Source organism: Copadichromis virginalis, linkage group LG8, assembly GCF_057382275.1.
Source record: "Copadichromis virginalis isolate Kocher_CV1m ecotype Utaka linkage group LG8, C_Virginalis_male_GT1.1, whole genome shotgun sequence".
Lineage (NCBI taxonomy): Eukaryota > Metazoa > Chordata > Actinopteri > Cichliformes > Cichlidae > Copadichromis > Copadichromis virginalis.
The window spans coordinates 30,155,919-30,175,353 of NC_140625.1; the positions used below are offsets into that span (position 1 = coordinate 30,155,919).

The 19,435-nt window shown below is 43.7% G+C and overlaps 2 protein-coding genes across 2 annotated transcripts in view; both read left to right on the forward strand.

Moving 5' to 3' along the window:
• Positions 1-5,276: 5,276 nt before the first annotated feature.
• Positions 5,277-9,584, forward strand: LOC146704037 (nuclear factor 7, ovary-like). Its single transcript, XM_085467062.1, has 2 exons — positions 5,277-8,744; positions 8,838-9,584. The coding sequence occupies exon 1, from the start codon at positions 5,277-5,279 to the stop codon at positions 6,678-6,680; it is 1,404 nt and encodes a 467-aa protein (XP_085323188.1). The 3' UTR covers positions 6,681-8,744; positions 8,838-9,584.
• Positions 9,585-10,059: 475 nt separating this feature from the next.
• Positions 10,060-19,435, forward strand: part of LOC146704038 (wings apart-like protein homolog) — a 37,782-nt gene continuing 28,406 nt past the window's right edge. The window contains exons 1-4 of the mRNA XM_085467063.1: positions 10,060-10,220; positions 10,376-10,478; positions 11,141-11,604; positions 18,376-19,117. Of these exons, the coding sequence (XP_085323189.1) occupies positions 11,163-11,604; positions 18,376-19,117 (1,184 nt within the window). The 5' untranslated portion in view covers positions 10,060-10,220; positions 10,376-10,478; positions 11,141-11,162. The remainder of the gene's footprint in view (positions 10,221-10,375; positions 10,479-11,140; positions 11,605-18,375; positions 19,118-19,435) is intronic.

The window sequence follows — 19,435 nt, forward strand, 5'->3', positions numbered from 1 at the left end:
TTTTTATTAATTTTTTGTTACTGTTTTCTTCACTGTTTTAGTTCCTGTAACACAGACAGCTGATGTCATCTTACCTCATTGAAAACCTTGATGATGAGTTTAATGCACAAAGTTTAAATGAAACAATTTTTCTAATTTATGGGGGAAATGTATTTTATGTAAAGGGTGCTAATGGGGAGGCTAATTCATGTTTTCCTAGTTTACAGTGATTATGGGGGAAAATCTGCTCAAACACTGTTTTGCCAAATGTCAAATTTCTGCTGTAAAGAAGAAAAACCTTAAACTATGTCATATTTTATTCACATTTATTTTTGAAATAGCAATACAGTCCAAGACAGACAAGTGAATGAATCAACATAGGTCTACATTCCTTTCTTTATTAAAATTTTCACATATTGTTTCCAGTGCTCATAATTCATAGAAACATATAAATGTAGTCCGAATTTTGTCTGAATGGTCACATTTCTGCTTTTATTTTGAAGGGAGCATAGATGTGACACATTCCTACTGTTGGCAGCTTGATCATGTTGCAGATTTCCAGCCAATCAACTGAGATGAAGTTTTTTTCCCTCCTCGTCTCTCGCTCTCTTTGCAAAGGATTATGGTAGATGCACAGAAACAATAACAGAGCTGTAAGCACGGAGGCCTGTGCAGCAGGATGTCAGCAGGTCAGCTGAAGGACAGCGAGCACAGAGTCTGCGACGTGCTTAAGAGGGGCTCTTCAGCAGGATGTATTTATCCAGATCTATGTGCACAAGGAAACGTTTCAAGCTGTGATATTACAATCCTGAGGCCTGGAACTAATGACTGTTTGTTTTAATGTTTTATGTTACTGCAAACATCCAAAGTAAATGCATACCCCACATGATCTGGTATACCATTTCATACACAACCAGGGGACTTCCCAGAGCCCGCGACTGGCCTTAAGTGTGTGTGGGTGTTGTTTCATTTGTTTGCTCGTGTGGATAGTCTCTTTGTGAGGACGATGAGGAGGAGGAAGAAAACAAAACCAACACACACACACACACACACACACACACACACACACACACACACAGGACGGAGCCGAATAAACAGGTGGGCGAACAAACGTGCAAACACACACAGGCAGGCGGTGTTTACAGTCACCTCTCTCAGACCTGATTGTCTTCATTTGTCTAAACTAAAGGCTGCGAGCACTTCTAATAAAAACACTCCCTTCTACACAACATCTTCTTATGAACTGAACATAACATGTTTGGACGGGCTGCCAGGAGAAAACATCTGCTGTCTAAAAAGAGCACACAGCACCTATAAGCACAGTGGAGCAGGCATGATGATTTGGGCACTCATTTGACCATGAACTCGTCTGCATAACAAATTATTCTTGAGGCAAATGTGAGGCCACCTGCTTCACAGCTAAATGAGGCCAAAATGAGGTCATGAAAGCAGAGCAGCAAGTCTACAAGAACATGGCAGAAAAAGAACTGATGTGGTGCAACCTTCAGAGAGCTGTGCATAAACGAACACTGAAAACCTCTTTGAAGTCAAGCAGTGTGAGACAAAATTCCTCCACAGCAACAAAGTCGTGCAGACATCAATGACTTTGACTTACTGCTGCTGAAGGAGCCTCTACAAGCTGCTGAGCTGTGGGTTGTATTTCGTTTTTCACAGCACTGCAGAGAGACCTGTGAAAGTTTGACCACACATGAACTCTAAGCCTCAAACCAACGACAGGTAACATTAAGACACAATCATCGCTTCATTGCTCAACTGTGCATTTTGTGCTCCCACCCCAAATATCCAAAATTTTTATTTTTCACTGATTTTTTAAATGCAACTCTGCTCAATATATTCTTTTTTTTTTGCATTTTTTAATATTTTCCTTTATATGCTATTAGTATGAGAAGCTGTCACAATGCACATCTCTACCCCTGAAACACACTGACAGAAACTGAGACATCAGCAGCTCCAAAATGAAGGAAAAATAAAAAGGCTGAAGGCAGAAGAACAAGACGATGAAGCAGAAATAGATTATTTGTAAATTCTGACATCTAGTGGTGAGAGACTAGAATCACAGTGACGAAATGCCTTTTCTTTTCTTTCACATCTACGGCTGGAAGTGTTGCAAAACTGACCCAAACTTCCCCGAGACTCCTGCTCAATCACAGCATAGAATAGCTAAAAGCTTTCTTTGAGCTCACTCACTCTGTGGCAACATGACTGCAGTGATAAATCCATCACTAAGGCCTAACAGGAGGATGTACCTGTGTATATCTGTGTGGAAGGATGTGTGAGGGGGAAAACATGTATTTAGAACCACTTTCAGGTCGATCAACATTCCTGCCTTCACCTACAGCACAGCCACAGACTGTAAATAGTGACTGAAAGCCTGACAGTCATTGAAGAGGCCCACAGGGTAGAGCCTCGTGTCCAGCTGGGAGGAGCAGACCTACAACCTGGGAATGCCTCTGTGTCCTGAATGTTGTTCGGTATGTTTCAGCTGCTGATATTATGGGTTTTCAGCCACTATGTATGTGTTTTACCACCTATTAAAAGGGCCCAAACAAGGCTTTCCATGTCACTTTTTGTCCAGAAGCCTAATATTTCCAGCTCTGAGGGTCTTAAAATCAAACTTTAACAGAGAATAGGTTGCATAGTTAGCCAAAAAAACAAAAAAACAAAATCGATATTGGTTCACATCATAAAAGCCAGGAGCAGAGATTCATTTATTCAGATAGTTTTGCTTCCTTTGGTAAAAGCAGTCACTAACACTATGATCCAGCTCCAGTGTAACAAAGCAGTTTGTGAAATATTTGACGTGGACACTGAACACCTCCCACTTCCTGTTCATGCTGTACCTCATTTTCTTCACATAAAAGCTATTGTAATAAAACAAACAGGCTGCCTGTGAGTGTGATGTTTTGCTTCGTGACCAAGCTGTCTTTGTTAGTTTAGTGTTTTGGTTTTTTTTTGACAAATGGTTATTCTGTAACTAAAAGTTTCTTTGTATGCAGACGATGATTTATTATATGTCAGTTTCAGCCCTTAGATGTTTGTTCTGTCGGCTGTTAGCAGACTGACTGTATTGCCCAGAATCCTCTATTTTAATCTCTTTAAGAAAGTGAGTTGATTGGGTGGTAAGTCATTTGGCTGCACTCATCTTTCTCTTTGTCTGTCTGCTGAATGTCAAAGGCCTAATTGTTTTTAAAGAAGCCACTGCCAGCGCTGCTGCCAGCTGCTGTGCCAGCTTATTCTTCAGAGCTGTGTGAAGCCTGAACTCTCCAGGTGTCACTGCAAAGCTCTGCCAGGTTCTCAACAACCAGCTCCTGCTCAGGGAGCGTTTGGCAACAGCGCGAAGATCTGAAATCTGTTTATTGTCAGAATATCAAACCCCCACCTCCTCCTGGTACAGTAACTTTTGGTCTGAAGGCTGGCAGGAAGGCTGATGCTGGCACAGGGGCCACAGCATGCCACTCAGGGACTTCATCCAGGCTTAGTGCTCCTCAGTAACTGTTGGAAAGATTTTTCAGGGTCGCTGCCAACATGACCTGAGTGGCCCGGAGAAACAGACAGCCACAGCGGGGTGCATGTCAACAAGTACTGGGACATCCATCCATCTCTGATGTTGTCCCCCCATCTCTCTTCAAAAACTAGTTTTTCACAAAGCATTCAAATGCAAAATTCTCATTTGGTGCTCAAAAATAATCATTCTGCATCTTAATCTGGGCCGCATCCATGTTATGGACATTATGATTTGAATCTTTGGCCATATTTAATACAGACATCCACCATCAGAGGTGTACACAGAATATGAGGAGAAGCAGAACAGATCACATTCAGTGACACATAATGGAGGCACGGCTTCAACTTCGTGGAAAAATTTTGCTTCTTGAAAATTCTTGTTTGCTTTATGGTAATACATCTATGGTGTAATGCAGTAGCATGTAACATGTAGCCTGCTGGGTGTGTGTGAGGCAGGTCTGACTTAGCGTTAGTTAGGAACATACCGGATAGCCCAGTTTTTTGCCTCCTCCACACCTTCCTCCTTTTAAAGTGAAGTTGAGTCAGCATACCTGCAAGCTTTGTGTTCAAGCTGAAACACTTTCCACTTTAACATCTCCCACGTGTTTCTGCACATGCAGCAACCAAAGGGAAGCATCTTCAGCTCCCATAATTTGGCTTTTTTCAAGCAAAACAAACCATGTCAGACATCAGAGCAGCAGAGCGTGTCTGCAGACAGCATGCTCGCTTCTTAGAAATGCCACTGTACTGCAATTTATTGAAATGACACCAGGGGGTGCGCTGTGAGATGGACAAAATAAATATGTGGAACAAAGCTCCTCAAACTGTGTGCTCAGCCCCACCGACATGCAGCAGGTGAGGCAAAGACAACCAGGGAGAAAAATAGGAAGTCATTGTGTATTTAAGTTCAATAAAGGAGATTTTTGTGGCAAACTAACCAAAAAGGAGTTTTCTTACACTTATTGAGATGAAAACTTTACAGCTAAAACGTCTTGATGCATTCTCAACCATCCAGGTAAGTAGATCCCAGAAGGTTGATTCTGTTCAACCTTTGGAGATTTACAGCTGAAACAAACATATTTAAAGCCTGAATAGTTTCTTTCTGCAGCTTCGCCTGGATACTGAAGTTAAGTGCGTGGTCTCTTTGACTGACAGGTGTTCTGACACAGCTTGGACCTCTCCAATGTGCTCGTGCCGCTTGGAGCATTTCTTTAAAGGAATTCTGTGGCGTACAGAAGCTTCCAGTTTTAGAGAGTGCACTTTTCTTATTTATTACTCCGTTACTTTGCACTGATTAGCAGACATCTGTGTTTATGGAAGAAGCTGAACTTATCAGTCCGCTCTCTCATCCAAGAGATGCTGTAGATCTCATGATCTCATTTAACGGATCTACAGCATGCTCACACATGCCGCTGGTGTCTGTGCATGACTGAAAGCTAAGAGCATGTGGAAGGTGCAAGCACCTGCAGTTTCCAGAGAGCGGTGTAAGAGAAGTCTCTGGAGTGTTACAGTTATTTGACAGAGCTCCACCCACTCTGGCTCACCTGACAAACACGACTATCAGGAAACACGACTTCTTGACAGTAAAGGGAAGGAAAGCGTCACCTTTACACTGACGCGCTGAGCAGCAGCAAGAATACCGGGAGCACTGGGATCTTACAAATTAAGAACGCTTGAAGGAAAGATTTTGCCGAAGACTTGTTGGGAAGGTTTTGGCACTGCCTCCTCCCTGCTGTCCGTCTCTGCCAGGTGTCTTTGTCGCTGAGGGGAAAATGGCTTTCCGTTCAGAGGAGGATTTATGCTGCCCTGCCTGTCATGACATTTTTAAAGATCCCGTCCTCCTCTTGTGTAGCCACAGCTTCTGTAAAGCCTGTCTGCAGAGCTGGTGGAAAGAGAAGCAAATCAAAGAGTGCCTGGTTTGTCGGACAGTGTGCGAGTGGAGTGATCCACCTTGTAACCGGGCACTGAAGAACCTCTGTGAGGGATTTTTGCAGAGTCAGAGAGCTTCATCGGGGTCTGACAGTCTCTGCAGTCTGCACTCTGAAAAGCTCAAACTCTTCTGTCTGGACCATGAGCAGCCCGCGTGTATCATCTGTCGGGATGCAAAAATCCACGCCGACCATCAGTTCAGACCCATTGATGAAGTTGCACAGGAACACAGAGAGGAGCTTCACACGTTCCTGAACCCTCTGCAGCACAAGCTGAAGCTTTTTAATGAAGTTAAAGTGAACTTACATCAAACAGCAGAGCACATTAAAGTGCAGGCTCTGCAGATAGAAAGGAGGCTTAAGGAGCAGTTTAAGAAGCTTCACCAGTTCCTAGAGGAGGAAGAGGAGGAACGGATGTTAGCTCTGCGGGAGGAAGAGGCGCAGAAGAGCCAAGTGATGAAGGAGAAGATGGAGGCTCTGTGTAGGGAGATGGCGAATCTTTCAGACACAGTCAGAGCCACAGAGGAGCACCTCAGAGCTGGAGATCCATCCTTCCTGAGGACCTACAAGGCTGTGGTGGAAAGAGTCCAGCAGCACCCCCAGCTGGATGATCCACAGCTGGGCTCAGGAGCATTGATAGATGTGGCCAAACACCTGGGCAACCTGACCTTCAACATCTGGAATAAGATGACAGACATGGTCTCCTACAGTCCTGTGATTCTGGATCCAAATTCAGCCAATCCAGAGCTCATTCTGTCTGAAGATCTGACTGGCGTGAGGCACGGAAAGAGAAGGCTCCTTCCAGAAAACCCGGAGAGGTTTGAATTCTGGGATTCTGTCCTGGGCTCTGAGGGCTTTAACTCGGGAACTCACAGCTGGGACGTGGAGGTTGGAGACAACAAGGACTGGGAGGTTGGGGTGATAGCAGAGTCTATGTGCAGGAGAGAATTTGTGGGCTCCACAGTGTGGAGCGTAGAATGCAGCCATGCCGGATACAGAGCGTTCTCCCCAACCAACAAATACATCGCTCTCTCCATCACAGAGAAGGTCAAGAAGGTCAGAGTTCATCTGGACTGGGACGAAGGGAAGCTGTCTTTTTTGGAGCCTGATACAAACACACACATTCACACTTTCACACACATATTCACTGAAAAACTGTGCCCCTATCTTTGCACCAGGAACCCACAGCTTCTGAAAATAGTGCCTGTAAAAGTGTGTGTGAGAAAGCTGACAGATCAGGAGGAGTGAAGTTACGGCTAGCTGGGCTTTAACCATGTAAGAGCACAGCTTTAATCACAGATTAGAAACAGGACAGATGGAGGCACAGTCACGATTACACAAATCTGGCATCCTTCGTCAACGTGCTCATAGCCCGAAATGGTTTCATAAAGCCTTGTCAGGGCGCGTTGTTACTGTGTAAATACTGCTGCTCTTCAGTTTGCACATGCTGGCAAGCTGAAGTGCAAATATACACTATATACACTGTGCTACCTTAGTTGACATTTCGTAGTTTGCTACCAGGAGTGTTTCCAGGATTGTTCAGTGACCAGAACTGGAGCAGAAAACAGACTCGTGCAGATGATAAGAAGTGTAGTCAATAACATTTTACAATGACTCTTTACCTAAGCAAAAGTAATAGTAGTACAAAAGTTTAAGCAGCAGATGATTTTACCAACGTCTATATGAATGTGAAGCTTTGTCCCCCACAACACAGCACAATAATTTAATAGATCTATATTTTAAAATTTGAAAAATAAGAATTAGCTTAAGCTTTAAGTGTAGAATATAATGGTTGTAAGTAGAATGAAATAGTAAATAGTATTTAAATAAGTTTCCCGTCACACAGGCCTAAAGTCAGTGAGCCCCTGGGTTGTTCACGAGTGGCTTACAAACTTTGCTGGCACGAAAGTGTTTTTTAAAGAAGTGCATGGAGCTGCACCAGGATCTCCTCTAAATTGTTTGATCATAGCAGGTTGCCGCGGTAACCAGTAGTTTCCATAGAGAAGGCCAAATGTTCTGCCAACTCTCACACTTTTACTAAAGTTTTACTAAAGCTCGGAGAGTAAGTGTGAAGTTTTTGTGTCCTTAATGCAAACTCTAGTTAACAGCAGCAGTCTGCCAGCGACCGCAGCAACAACACGGAGAGCTCTGTTGCAGAACTGTCTGCTACCAATTTCACCTGGTGACAGCCAGAAGGTCGAGCAACCAGGTGAAACTGGTACAGGTGAAAACACGAGAAAATAAGGAAAACTAGAACAAGAATCATACAAAGGTATTAATTAAGGAACGTTTCTTCACTTTGACAGATTGTAATTGCTTAACAAGTGTGAATGTGTGTGTGAATGGGTGAATGACTGATTGTAGTGTAAAGCGCTTTGGGGTCCTCAGGGACTAAGTAAAGCACTATACAAATACAGGCCATTTACCATCACTCTCCAAATGGTCGGAGAATACAGATTTTTCCCTAGCAACCAGAGGTTGCCAGCGGGTCTCTAGGCCTGTGTGATTGAGGCCTAAAAGCACTGAGTTAAATTCCACACTACTATTCAGTGGTGTAAGATTAACAGTAGCCCGGCAGCATGGGTGTGGGTGGCATGGGCACAAATTATATTTCCAGGTGAGCCGGTGACACCCTCTGTGGAAACACTGCTGACACAACACAGCACCAAGTGCGACAGCCTTCAAAAGGAGCAGAGACCTTTCAACAATAACTGTATACTGATGATGGCCCTGATATTCTCCAAGGAAGTTCCAGTAACTTGAAGAGGTTAAAGCAGAAGCAGCACTCGGAGTTTAAAGTGTTGATGAAACGAGTAAGTAAAGGATTTGTTCAGTGCACTTCCAGCGTCGCTGGAACTTTATACTCTTCAGACTCTGTGCTCGACTCCCTGCACCAGCAGGTGAAGTTGTGCCGAAAACATCTATTGAACTTCATTAATTTTGGAAAAGCAAAAAGAGAGGCTTCTCCATTCTGTGACAACAACACCGTAGAACTGAAAATCCAATAGTCCCATGTTTTGGGTCACCACAGAGGAAATGCTCATTACAAATTAATGCAAGGTTGTTTGAAGTGATTATTTTTAATCTTTGATAAAGCATCCTTTCCTGATGGGAGGGGTCTCTTCCTGGATGACAATACAGTTCACATAGAGCTCAGTGATCATATGCTGTGACCTTGATCGTCAAAGCACCAAATGGGGGACCAGAAGCAGCGAATCTTCTTAAGACTCTTTTATTTGTCATCGTTCTGTCTGTTCCTCAAAGAGACACTCATCACCATCACGAATATGGATTTTGACACAATTATATGAAGTATAACTACCATCTAGTGTTCAGTTGTTTCATCATCTTAATGTTTCTTTTTTGATGCTATCATTAATCTTATGTAATCTTTTTGATTTTCAGGGCATATCACATAATCAAAGTAGCGCTCAACAGTCCAGAATACAAACACAAAGATGCTGCTTCATGTTCTGAGATGTTATTCTTTCTATCGTGTTTGATGGATTTAGAGAGAAGAGAAGAGTGTGTTATATTTTATTGATAAGGGGAAGCTTGTCTTTGAAACAGTGGACAAATTGTCACACAGTGTAGCTTTTCCATTTAGAGACAGGACATTACCCCCTCCACCCAGCACAGGTGTGACAGTGGCATTGTTTTCCTCCAGCTAACGAGTTTCAAGCCTCTAACAAGTAACGTGGAGACTGCTGTGGCCTCAGTCTGGTTGATCGATACCACTCTCTCATGTGGGACTGCACCACGGGACACAACAGAGGATATTGAATATTTCCATCCAGAACTGGGTCAGTTTGGGTTACAGCTGTTGCATGAAACACACAACAGAGGAACTATTTGTGTTGCACAACAAATGATTTTGACTTTAAATGTAATCTTGCCAAATGTTGTACCTTAAATGAACACTTTGAAAATATTTATAAGACCTGTATAAATCACAGTAGGGATCTGTTTACAGAAGGCAACACTGCTGCTTGTTCGACGCTGGTTTGTGTATTATTTATGTGAACGGCTAAACAAGGTGCACTAATGGATTTGAGTATTTTTGCATTGATTCTGTTGCTTTTTATTTAAAAGCTGATGAACAGCCTGGTGAACAGTGGAAGATTGCTTTTTCAGTAAACTGCTCATCGTGTATATCACTGTGGTTTTTCTTTTTTAAACTGTGACTACCAAGTAAACAAAAAGTACAGTAGTTTTGCATTTTCAGTGAATTATTAACAATAAGTTACTAACAATACGTTAGTAATTCACTAGATTGCTTTAAATTATTAACTTGGTGATTCTTGAACTCATTTGGATTTTTTTGCAGACTTTAAAAGCCTCTACAATTATTTGTGTCGCATTTAGTGTCTACAATAGTGAATTTTGCGAGTTTACCTGAACGCAGCATTTGAAACGATAAGATTCATGAAGCCACTTGTGTGAAGTTTGAAACGTAACGTAAAGCAGTTCCGCTTAATGTAAAAAATGTAAAATTGGACAAAAAACTTCGCTTTTACAGAAACTTAGCAAAATAATAAATCCGCGTCACAGTGAATAATATATAGACGAATAGTTCACCATTAAATCCACATTTTCGAATTGCTCCGTCTTTACAAAAGCGTTCAGATCAGTTACTTTTAAAGGAAATTACGTTCACATGCGCCAATTTTACGCTTTTACTTTGAAATGTCGGCCGCGTGACTTTCGGTTACAGTATTTTCGCGGCTAGCTTGACACCGCGGGGGAGTCCAATGGAAGCCTTCGTCGCAGCCCGGAGGAGACAATCGAGTGAGATTTAACTCGAAAGCAGAGCTGATTTCATTAGATGGATCTTTAAAGGGCTTCTTTTCTCAACAGCCTTGGTCTGTGGTTTGTCACATTCGGTTTCAAACTCACCGATCGGCCTCTAACGGCGTCCGTTCGGCCTTGTTTATACTGTGCAGGGCTGCTTGAATCGGGGAAGCAGGCCCGGCTCTCCTGTGCCCGTTTAACGGCTGTCCTGCTGCTGGAGCGTGTTTTGTGCGGATCGGCCCTTTAGCTCACCAAGTAAGTGAAAATACCAGAAAACAGACAGCGCCAGTTTTAATGCAGGATATTCTCTGAGTTTTTCTTTTGGAGTTTCGACGTAACGCCATGTCAGTTTTTAGTTATTGTTAGCCATTAGCCTCGAGCTAACTCCGCTCTCTGTGTTGAGCTTACTGGTTATGCTAACGGCTGACACTCGACTTGCTTGAATACCAACTTCAGGGATGTAGAAGAGCTCTCACCGCGCATTTAAATGGAAACCCAGTCTGCTCTACGTGATATCCACTTGTAAAATTTGTTATGTTTTCATTAATATTTATGCTAGCGACCAACCTGTGCAGAAAGCTGCAAATGAGCACGGTTAGCATGGTGCTAAGCTAAGGGTAGCCTTGTTTTGTATAACCAGCTGGCTGAGAAGTACTCCGGCTGTTAGCTGGCACTTCTGCCCTGTGTTAACCTAAGAATAAACGACTTTCTTTTTCAAAAAATATGTTTTTTTAATTGTCAGTTTGCCTGTAAATAAAATTAAAAAAAGCAGAGCTTCATTTTACAGATGTTGATTGATTCTGTGTATTTCTCTTGGCGGCTCCGGATCAAGTTGTAAATTACATTTAGAGAATCACATACATGTTCGTCTCGCCTAAGATGCCCTCTCTTTCTACTCCTTGGTCCTCCTCTTTCAGAGAATATGACCCAGATGCAACAATGACATCTAGATTTGGTAAAACCTACAGCCGCAAGGGTGGTGAGGGCACGTCCAAGTTTGACGAAGTTCTCTCCACCAAGAGAGGCACCCTGAGCACCAAATGGGGTGACACCACCTACAAGGCCAAGGTGGGCTCAAAGCGTGCTGGCGCTCCCAAGAATGACTCAGTCCTGGAGGTGTATAAGAGGCCCCGTCCATGCGGGGAAGGTTTGGATGACCCGTTTGGGTTTGACAGTGATGAGGAATCCAAGCCCGTGTCGTCCCGGAGCGGGAGCAAGTCGTCTCCCGCCAAGCCAGCCTCAGCAGAGCCGCCCCAGGCAGAACGACCTGGGGTGTCCCCGGATACAGGGAGCAGGTCCAGCTTCCAGGGAGCATCTAAGACCCAGCCGAGGGCGATGGACGACACCCTTCGGTTCTTCAACAGCAGCAGTGCCAGCACAGGTAATACACAGTCTGTTAAGATTTTCCTGAAAGTTAAATCTGCAGTGTGTCAGTGTAACGCCAAAGAGGTGACATTCACAGCCTTGCTAGTTTAAATGAGCCAGCTAGTAAGCTCAGGACACGGGTGTCTTGCATCGCGTGTCAAGCACATCAGGGTGAAGTCATTTAAACTTGGAAGAAAAGTCTAATGTTCGTTATTTTCTTCCAGCTGCTTCCCTTTCAGTTGGCAGTGATATCATTTCAGACACAGAGAAATCAGTTTCCCCGTTTGTACCCCTCTCAGCCGTTCCCTGTCAGCTTGACTCGCTTTCAGCTTTCTGTGACTGCTTCTGGCTGCCTGCCAGAGATGCGAGCTCGCTCCTCACAGCGAGCTTTGCCCCAGCGAGCACCTCAGATGGCTCAGAGGGCTGTTTTCACACTGATGGTACACCGAGCCACACTGACGGGAAGCTAGCATGACACTGAAGTTAAACCCTGCCATAAACATGTGTATTATCTGCATACAAAGGCTGCAGATGTTGACTCGATAAATATGATAATGTCATTGATGAAATGGTTCTTTTTATAAAATAAAGGGCTGACGACGGCTTCTTTCAGAGTGGTCTGTTTGTACAGTTAAACAAGTCAATAGCACGTGGCTGTGAATCAAAAGTACATTTAAGCTTGTCAGCTTACAAAGGGCTGTAAAGATTGTGAGTAACAAGCACATTTGGCTGGCTTTATTACACCACAGGTACGCTGAACGTGCCACCGTTGTGTTTGCAGTGGTGAGATGAGGGGTATTGTGGTTTTTAAACAGACTCCAGCAAGGTTAGCTGCAGGCTGTTTACTTTCCTGTTCTTGAAGGCAGATGTCTAACCCTCATCACTTTCCTCCTTTCAAACTCTGTCTTATGGGACCTACATAACATTGGTGTGGTTGTATTTAACAAGGATTTAATATGAGCAGAGGCACACACCTCTCTCAGGTCTCCTTCAGCAAAGATGTCACAAAACAGCTCATCCAGGAGGCGTCCTGTCGGATTCCCGAACTGCTTTATCAGCCTGATGGAAGAGCAGCAGCTCTACTCTGAGCTCTTCACCCTCTGGAGTAGAATTGTGGTTGAGTGGGGTTAGCGTCTTTGCAGTCCAGTGGCGGTCTGTGGATGGTCCGCCTACCTGCAGAGAAAGCTGTTGTCGATTGAGGTTGTGCTACACAGGTCTGAGCTACCATCAGTCAGCTCTGCAGAAGAGCAAAGTGAAGAAGAGTGTTAAAAACAATGAAAAGCGTCCACTGCAGCCACCATCTGCTTTTCAGGCTGCATTTTTGATCTTCAAAGTTTTTCCCACGGACTCTGCCGTTGTTCTGTTCCCTGTTTTGGCCCATAAGAGTGCGCTGAAGTGAGGTTTTGCCTCATATACCCACAGATATTCGCCGCCAGCATACAACTCATAGCTGATTCGAGTTACTGAAACATTTCTAGAAATTGTAGGAAGTTCTGTGATTTGTTTTCCCGCTCTTCCCCGAATGCTCTCCTTTTTTATGTCCATATCGTCTGATCCTCAGCAGCATTGGGAGACTCCCAGATGATTACCTTCTTCAATGCAAAATACAAAACAATCTGACCACATGCAGGACTGGTTTACATATGTGTACATGCAAACCTGAATAATTACTGGTCATTTAAACACCATATATTAAGTTCAGTTTCACCAAACAGATTTTTCCCTTAGAAAAAGCTTTCTGTGGAAACAAATGTCTAAAACTAATACGAGTGCACGAATCGCCCGATACGCACAGATCACCTCACATGTCCTCGTGGTGCACAGATGCACGAATGTAGGCTTTGTTGACGTCCCAGTGTAAAACTGGGACCTCTGCAGGGGCCTAGAAAGCAGGGATAGGCCACTCCAGGCCTCGAGTGCCAGTGTCCTGCAGGGTTTAGATGTGTCCTTGATCGAACACAGCTGATTTAAATGGCTAAATGACCTCCTCAACATGTATTGACGTTCTTCAGAGGCCTGGTAATGACCTAATCATCTGAGTCAGGTGTGATGACCCAGAGTGAGATCCAAAACCTGCAGGACACCGGCCCTCGAGGCCTGGAGTTTCCTACCCCGGCTATAAAGGTTAAAATATTATTTAAATAAGCTGCTGCAACGTGCTGGTTGTTCTTCTGCTGGGTCAGTGCACAGCTCCAGATGGAGGGAGTGTAATGGTTGAGCTCTGCAGTGAGTATATGCAGCTGATCTCTGTACCGTTTGAATATACATGTAATCCAGGCAATGGAAATATCACTTTGATGCTAATCTTACTATTCTGTAATAACAGCAGGCTTACATTATTGTTAGCTTAATGTCTAATCCTGAACATTTCAGGATGCAGCAGCTTATTTAAGCCATGTATTAACTGTCACAGGCTAATGAGTAGTTTCTGTAATTGTTAACTCTGTTTCTACTTGAGGGTCACAGGCTGTTCTGTTTATTTAGGACTGCCTGCTTTCTTTGAACAAACAAACAAAGAAAACCAATAAATCAGCAGCTTACATTTGTGGATCTGTGCAAAGCTGGCAGCATGAAATTTGTGTCCAAACCCCACGAGGGCATGTGACGTGATCTGTGCGTGTCAGGCGATGCGTCCACACGCAGTTAAGCTTTTGTGAGTGACGGGGATGCTACGTTTAGTTTTAGACATTTGCGTTCAAAGAAAGGTCTTAGAAAGAGAAAATAATCTGATTAAGATAAGATAAGATAACCTTTATTAGTCCCACACGTGGGACATTAGTAAAGCTGAACTTCAGAAATTGTGTTTAAGTGATCAGTATTTATTCAGGTTTGCATTGAGGCACGTTTTACGCGCAGTTAAATTGCATCATAAGCCGCAGACGTTTACGAGTCCTCAAACGTTGCACACAAATCACTACACATATTTGTAAATCTTTGCGTACGCTTGTGGATCATACCGTAGCATTAGCGAAGCTTTTGAGTCAAATTTCTCCCCATACCGTTCGCACTTAATGATGAGGAAGTGCTTTCTGCGATGTGGTGATGTGACGGGCAACGATAGAAACTAGGGCTGGGTGTCGTCACTGATTTCTAGAATCGATTTGATTCCGATTCACAAGGTCCAGAATCGATTTTAATCGATAAACCGATTATTAAAAACCCACCCCTAATAGAAACCATCAAAGACTCGCCACTGATGTGAACAGAGGAGAAGACGGTTCAGGATTCAATTTGCAGGAGAAAATGTTTTAGCGGGATCACTCAGCTGAGCTCGATTCTTCTGTTGCCACAGACGATCAGAAATTGGGCTTCTTGTGTCAACATTTACTGAGAGTCAGAGTCGGGGGAAGAAGGTGGTGGTGGTGGTGCAGTTGTGCTGTTTTGAAAGGGCGCTCTGAAGCTGAAGGGACTCGGATTGTCCGATAAACTGAGCAATTCGAAACCAGGTGGTTAATAATCAGCTGAGCAAATGCAAACTACTGTACTGTACTACTGCAGTGTGAGGGTGAGTCAGAGTGAAGTCTTTCTTTTTTTTTTTTTTTTTTTTTTTTTAAGATGCAGCTTTATTTTGAACTTTAATGAGAAAATTTGCTTTGTTTGTCATATTTGGCATTCTGAGAAGCTACACCTGTTCATTTAGCGCTGCTGCGTCATCGTTTAAAACCGTTTGGAGGAATAAAATTAAATTTATCTACCACAGAATTTTTTTGGGCAAGTTCAGATACAATGAATCTAAGAAGAATCTTAATGGTTACATTCACTCTTATCTGCCCGTCACAGACGTGTTGCGCTCTCAGAGTTCAGAGTCACTTTCTGTGACGTTTCACTGCTGTAGAAAGAATCCAACTTACTGGAGCTCACAAAGTTGCTGCGTTTGAAGGCATTTTAATAAAATGAAGACAAGTTATTGCCAAAGACGAGAGCCTAAACCAAACACTAAACTCGGTCCTAAACTAATGCTGATTTTAAAAAAAAAAAAGAAAAAGGGGAAAAAAAAAAAGGGAAACTAATGAAGCCGACTGGTGACAAACCAAGTCTTCGTTGATGGGGGAAATGGCTGGCTCCACAGTTAATGAACACGGGTTATTAAATGATATTGAGGGTAACAGAGAGTAGGACTCTTCTTCCTTTAGTGAAGGAATCTTTAAACTTTTAGTTCAAGACAAACATTTGGAGGCTCGTGCAGGTTGGAGCCCAGAGTCCTTCTGACTTGGTGGTTCTTACCTGGTTAAAGATTAAACACAGAGTACCTCTGTGCTGCCTAATTTTTGTTTTTAATACACCGCTCTGCAAACCCTTTAGACAGTCGCACACCCACACAGGCTGGAACACATACTGACATCAAGCCCCATCTGCCTCGCAAAGCCAAAGTACGCAAACTGCCGGCTTTGCACCTTCCCGAGGTGTCACCTCTCCAGACTCTTATTTTTATCTGCCCGGCTTTAAAGGAATGCAAGGCGATCAGCTTCCATCATCAAACGGCTTCAGAGCAACATTTTGAGTTTCTCGTAGGCTACAGAACACACTGTGTGTGTGTGTGTGTGTGTGTGTGTGTGTGTGTGTGTGTGTTGCTCCTCGCTCTGCCATCTGCCAAAGAACTGAAAGTGTGTTAATCACTAGAACATTTTGCAACCGCGTCAGCAGTAAAAACAGCACATGACTGGAAAAACAAACCCGAGCCCTTTGGTTTCCAAAAACGCCAAACTCAGAGCTTATCTGGGATCCTTTAGTTAAGACTTGACGTTTTACATGTGCACGTTCAAAAGAAGGGGATTGGAGGGCGCTCAGAAAGGCCTGCTTCCAACCCTGCTTGTGGTTAGCCGTCATGAAGGTGTCCGATAATTAATTTATGTGTTAGGTTAATTTAGTCAGAATAACTTGAGTGTTTTTCGTAGAACTGGCAGACACTAATAGCTAACCTGTGTCTGTACCTGAGTTGTAGCCACGGAAACCCTCAGAGCTGCACGGCGTCGTTCACGTGGACTTGTTTTGATAAAGTTAGAAGAAATCGTTGGAGGGCTGAGAAGAAAAGACTAAATGACTCATCTGCAGCTCTCGGTTCACGTCACGCTTTGAAAGGACAGTAAAATATTTGAAGTCATGGAGGAATCATAGCACTTTATACGTTTTACACTCAGTTGATATCAGATTAAACACTTTGGGGAAAAAACGAACAAACAGCATTTAGATCTTAACCAGAAAAAGACCTGTGTCCACAGACGTACACACCTTGGTGGCGTTGGAGTGTGGGGCCTTTAAGGACCTTTAGCAGTCCTCTGGGGGCCTCGCTCGTTCTGTGTGTTTGATCTTCTCTCTTTATTTTTAATTTGTCAACTAAAGTCTGAATCATAAGCTGAAGTAACTGAAATTGCCTCCATTCCAGATTTGCTACCAATCAACCTTGAATCAAAAACCGCAGAAGCTGATATTATGTGACGCTACAGCGTGAAGCAATTTCCTGTTTGCTCAGAGGGGAAAGTGAAGCATTGTGAGTTATGTGCCACGGCAGAAGTGACACAAATAACCGGGGGTGCTAATAACCAAACGGCATGAATTGTCCTGGAAGTGGCTCCAGACCCATTTTGATTCTCTTGAAGAATTACAGCTGCTGGCAAATGACTGTTTGCTGTGAGACGTGTGTGTGTGTGTGTGTGTGACCTGCTTTTATTGCGTAACGGTGTTTTTTGAAATGGTGTAAGCTTTGGGTGCATCATCATTGTGCCGAGGTGTCTGTGAAGTTCAGCGGTAAAATGTAAAGTGAATGTAGGGCATATAGAGTGTGTGTGTGGTTGGGGGGCTTTCTTTTTTCAAATTTAAAGAAATAAAATGAGGGGGAATTATTTGGCAAGCAGATGTTTAAGCAGATCTAAGCTGCTTAAACAAGTTTGAGCATTCGGTTTCAAGAACACATCATGCAGAACCACGCGGTGTCTCATTCCTTCGAGTCCGGCTCAGAGAACATTGGAGGTGGAAGTTGGCAGAAAAGTTTCTCAGTTTAACCAACATGTTCTTGTCTAGTTTTTAAATTCTGTGTTTTCTGGTTTGTAGACAAACTGCAACAGGTTTCAAAAGCAAAGCCTCACCTTTAAACCCTGAAGTTTATTGTCAGTTTACTTACTGATTATAACAGTAATAGTCACAAACTGCAGCGTAAATTTCCTTCAGTAGCATAAATTCCAGTTAAAATTCTAATGAACCTGAAAGTCAGTATTGGGTGTGGCCACCTTTAACCTTCGGCACAGCCTGAACTCTCTGAGGCAACTTTCCTATCGTAGTCTTCAGGGATAGTTTCAGTAACGTTGAGGTGTGTGTGTGTGTGTGTGTGTGTCCAGGTGTAATGCATTGGCTGTGTGTTTGGGTTCATTGTCATGGTGAGAATGAAGCTGCAGTTATTATATTTTTTTTAATTAGTTGTTATTATGATTATTACTATTTTTCTGTTTTTAATTCACTTTGCTGGCTTCAGACAAGGTTCTGTGTGAAGGTCTTTTCTTTTCCCCCCTCCAGGCATATAAAGACTGACATTTTATGTGTATATTTATCTTCTTTTCATTATTTTTATAAGCACACAGGTCTAGTTTTTATGTTTTTTCAGTCAGCAAAGATGTATTTTCATTGTTGTTCTAGTTATTTGTGCAGCACCTTTTCCTCTTTCAAATATTAAAGTTTAGTCCATTTGATCTTTAATACAAATTTGCTTGTGAAAACTGGAACTGGACCAGCATAAAAATGACCGGTACCTTCAGTGACTTTGATGCACTGACTCTGACTCTGTTTTCATTCTCAGGAAAGTCCAAGCAGAGCTTGTTGTCCTCGTCGTCAGAGAACCAGCACAGCTACACGTGGTACCAAAACGTTTCTGAGAGCGACAAGAAGCCCCTCGCCCAGACCACCACCCTGAAGACTGGCTCCAAGGCAGAATCCACCTATGACTCGTGGGATGTTATAATGGGCCTCCGGCCACCTTCTCCCACACAGGAACCCCGCAACCCTGCCCCTACTCTGTCATGGGCTTCGGCGGGCGTCACGACGGCAGGAGGCTGTGACCCGGTGCAAACTCGGCACGAGAAGACCCCCTCTCCTCCACAGCTGCTCCTCAGCGACAGCGACGACCTGCAGGGCAACCCTGACCTCACTGAGACGTCGGATTACTCCCAGATGTCGACCTCATCGTCACTTGAAAGGAACTCGAACTGTCGGACATACAGGAGGCCCAACAAACAGGGCAAAGCCTCGGACTCCAGCAGCTTCGCAGCCACTGTTTTTGGCTCAGATCTTCCCAAATCCGCATCTGACAGCAATAACAAAACGACAGGTGGCAGAGGGAGCCAGGGCAGGACGAGGGACTACACAGTGTTGCACCCATCCTCCATATCTATGTGTAACGTCACCATCCAGGACCGAGTGGTGGAGGAGTTTGGGACTGATGCAGCACCCGCTTGTGGTAGCGGTAGCGCCGGTTCAGGCAGCACGACGCAGCTGGGAGAGGCCGGGTGGCAGCGGAAGAAGTTGGAACAACAGAATACAAGGTTGGTTAACGGGCACCGGCGGTCCTTGTGTGTCAGGGTGTTCCACAGTGTGGACAGTTTGATGTGTAACTGCCTACACCTGCTGATATCCCACAAGAACTACAGGAAGTCTAAAGTATCCCAGTTTTCCATCTAACAGATTCAATTCAATTCAGTTTTATTTATATAGCGCCAAATCACAACATAAGTCGCCTCAAGGCGCTTCATAGATACAGAGAAAAAAACCCAACAATCATATGACCCCCTATGAGCAAGCACTTTGGCGACAGTGGGAAGGAAAAACTCCCTTTTAACAGGAAGAAACCTCCGGCAGATCCA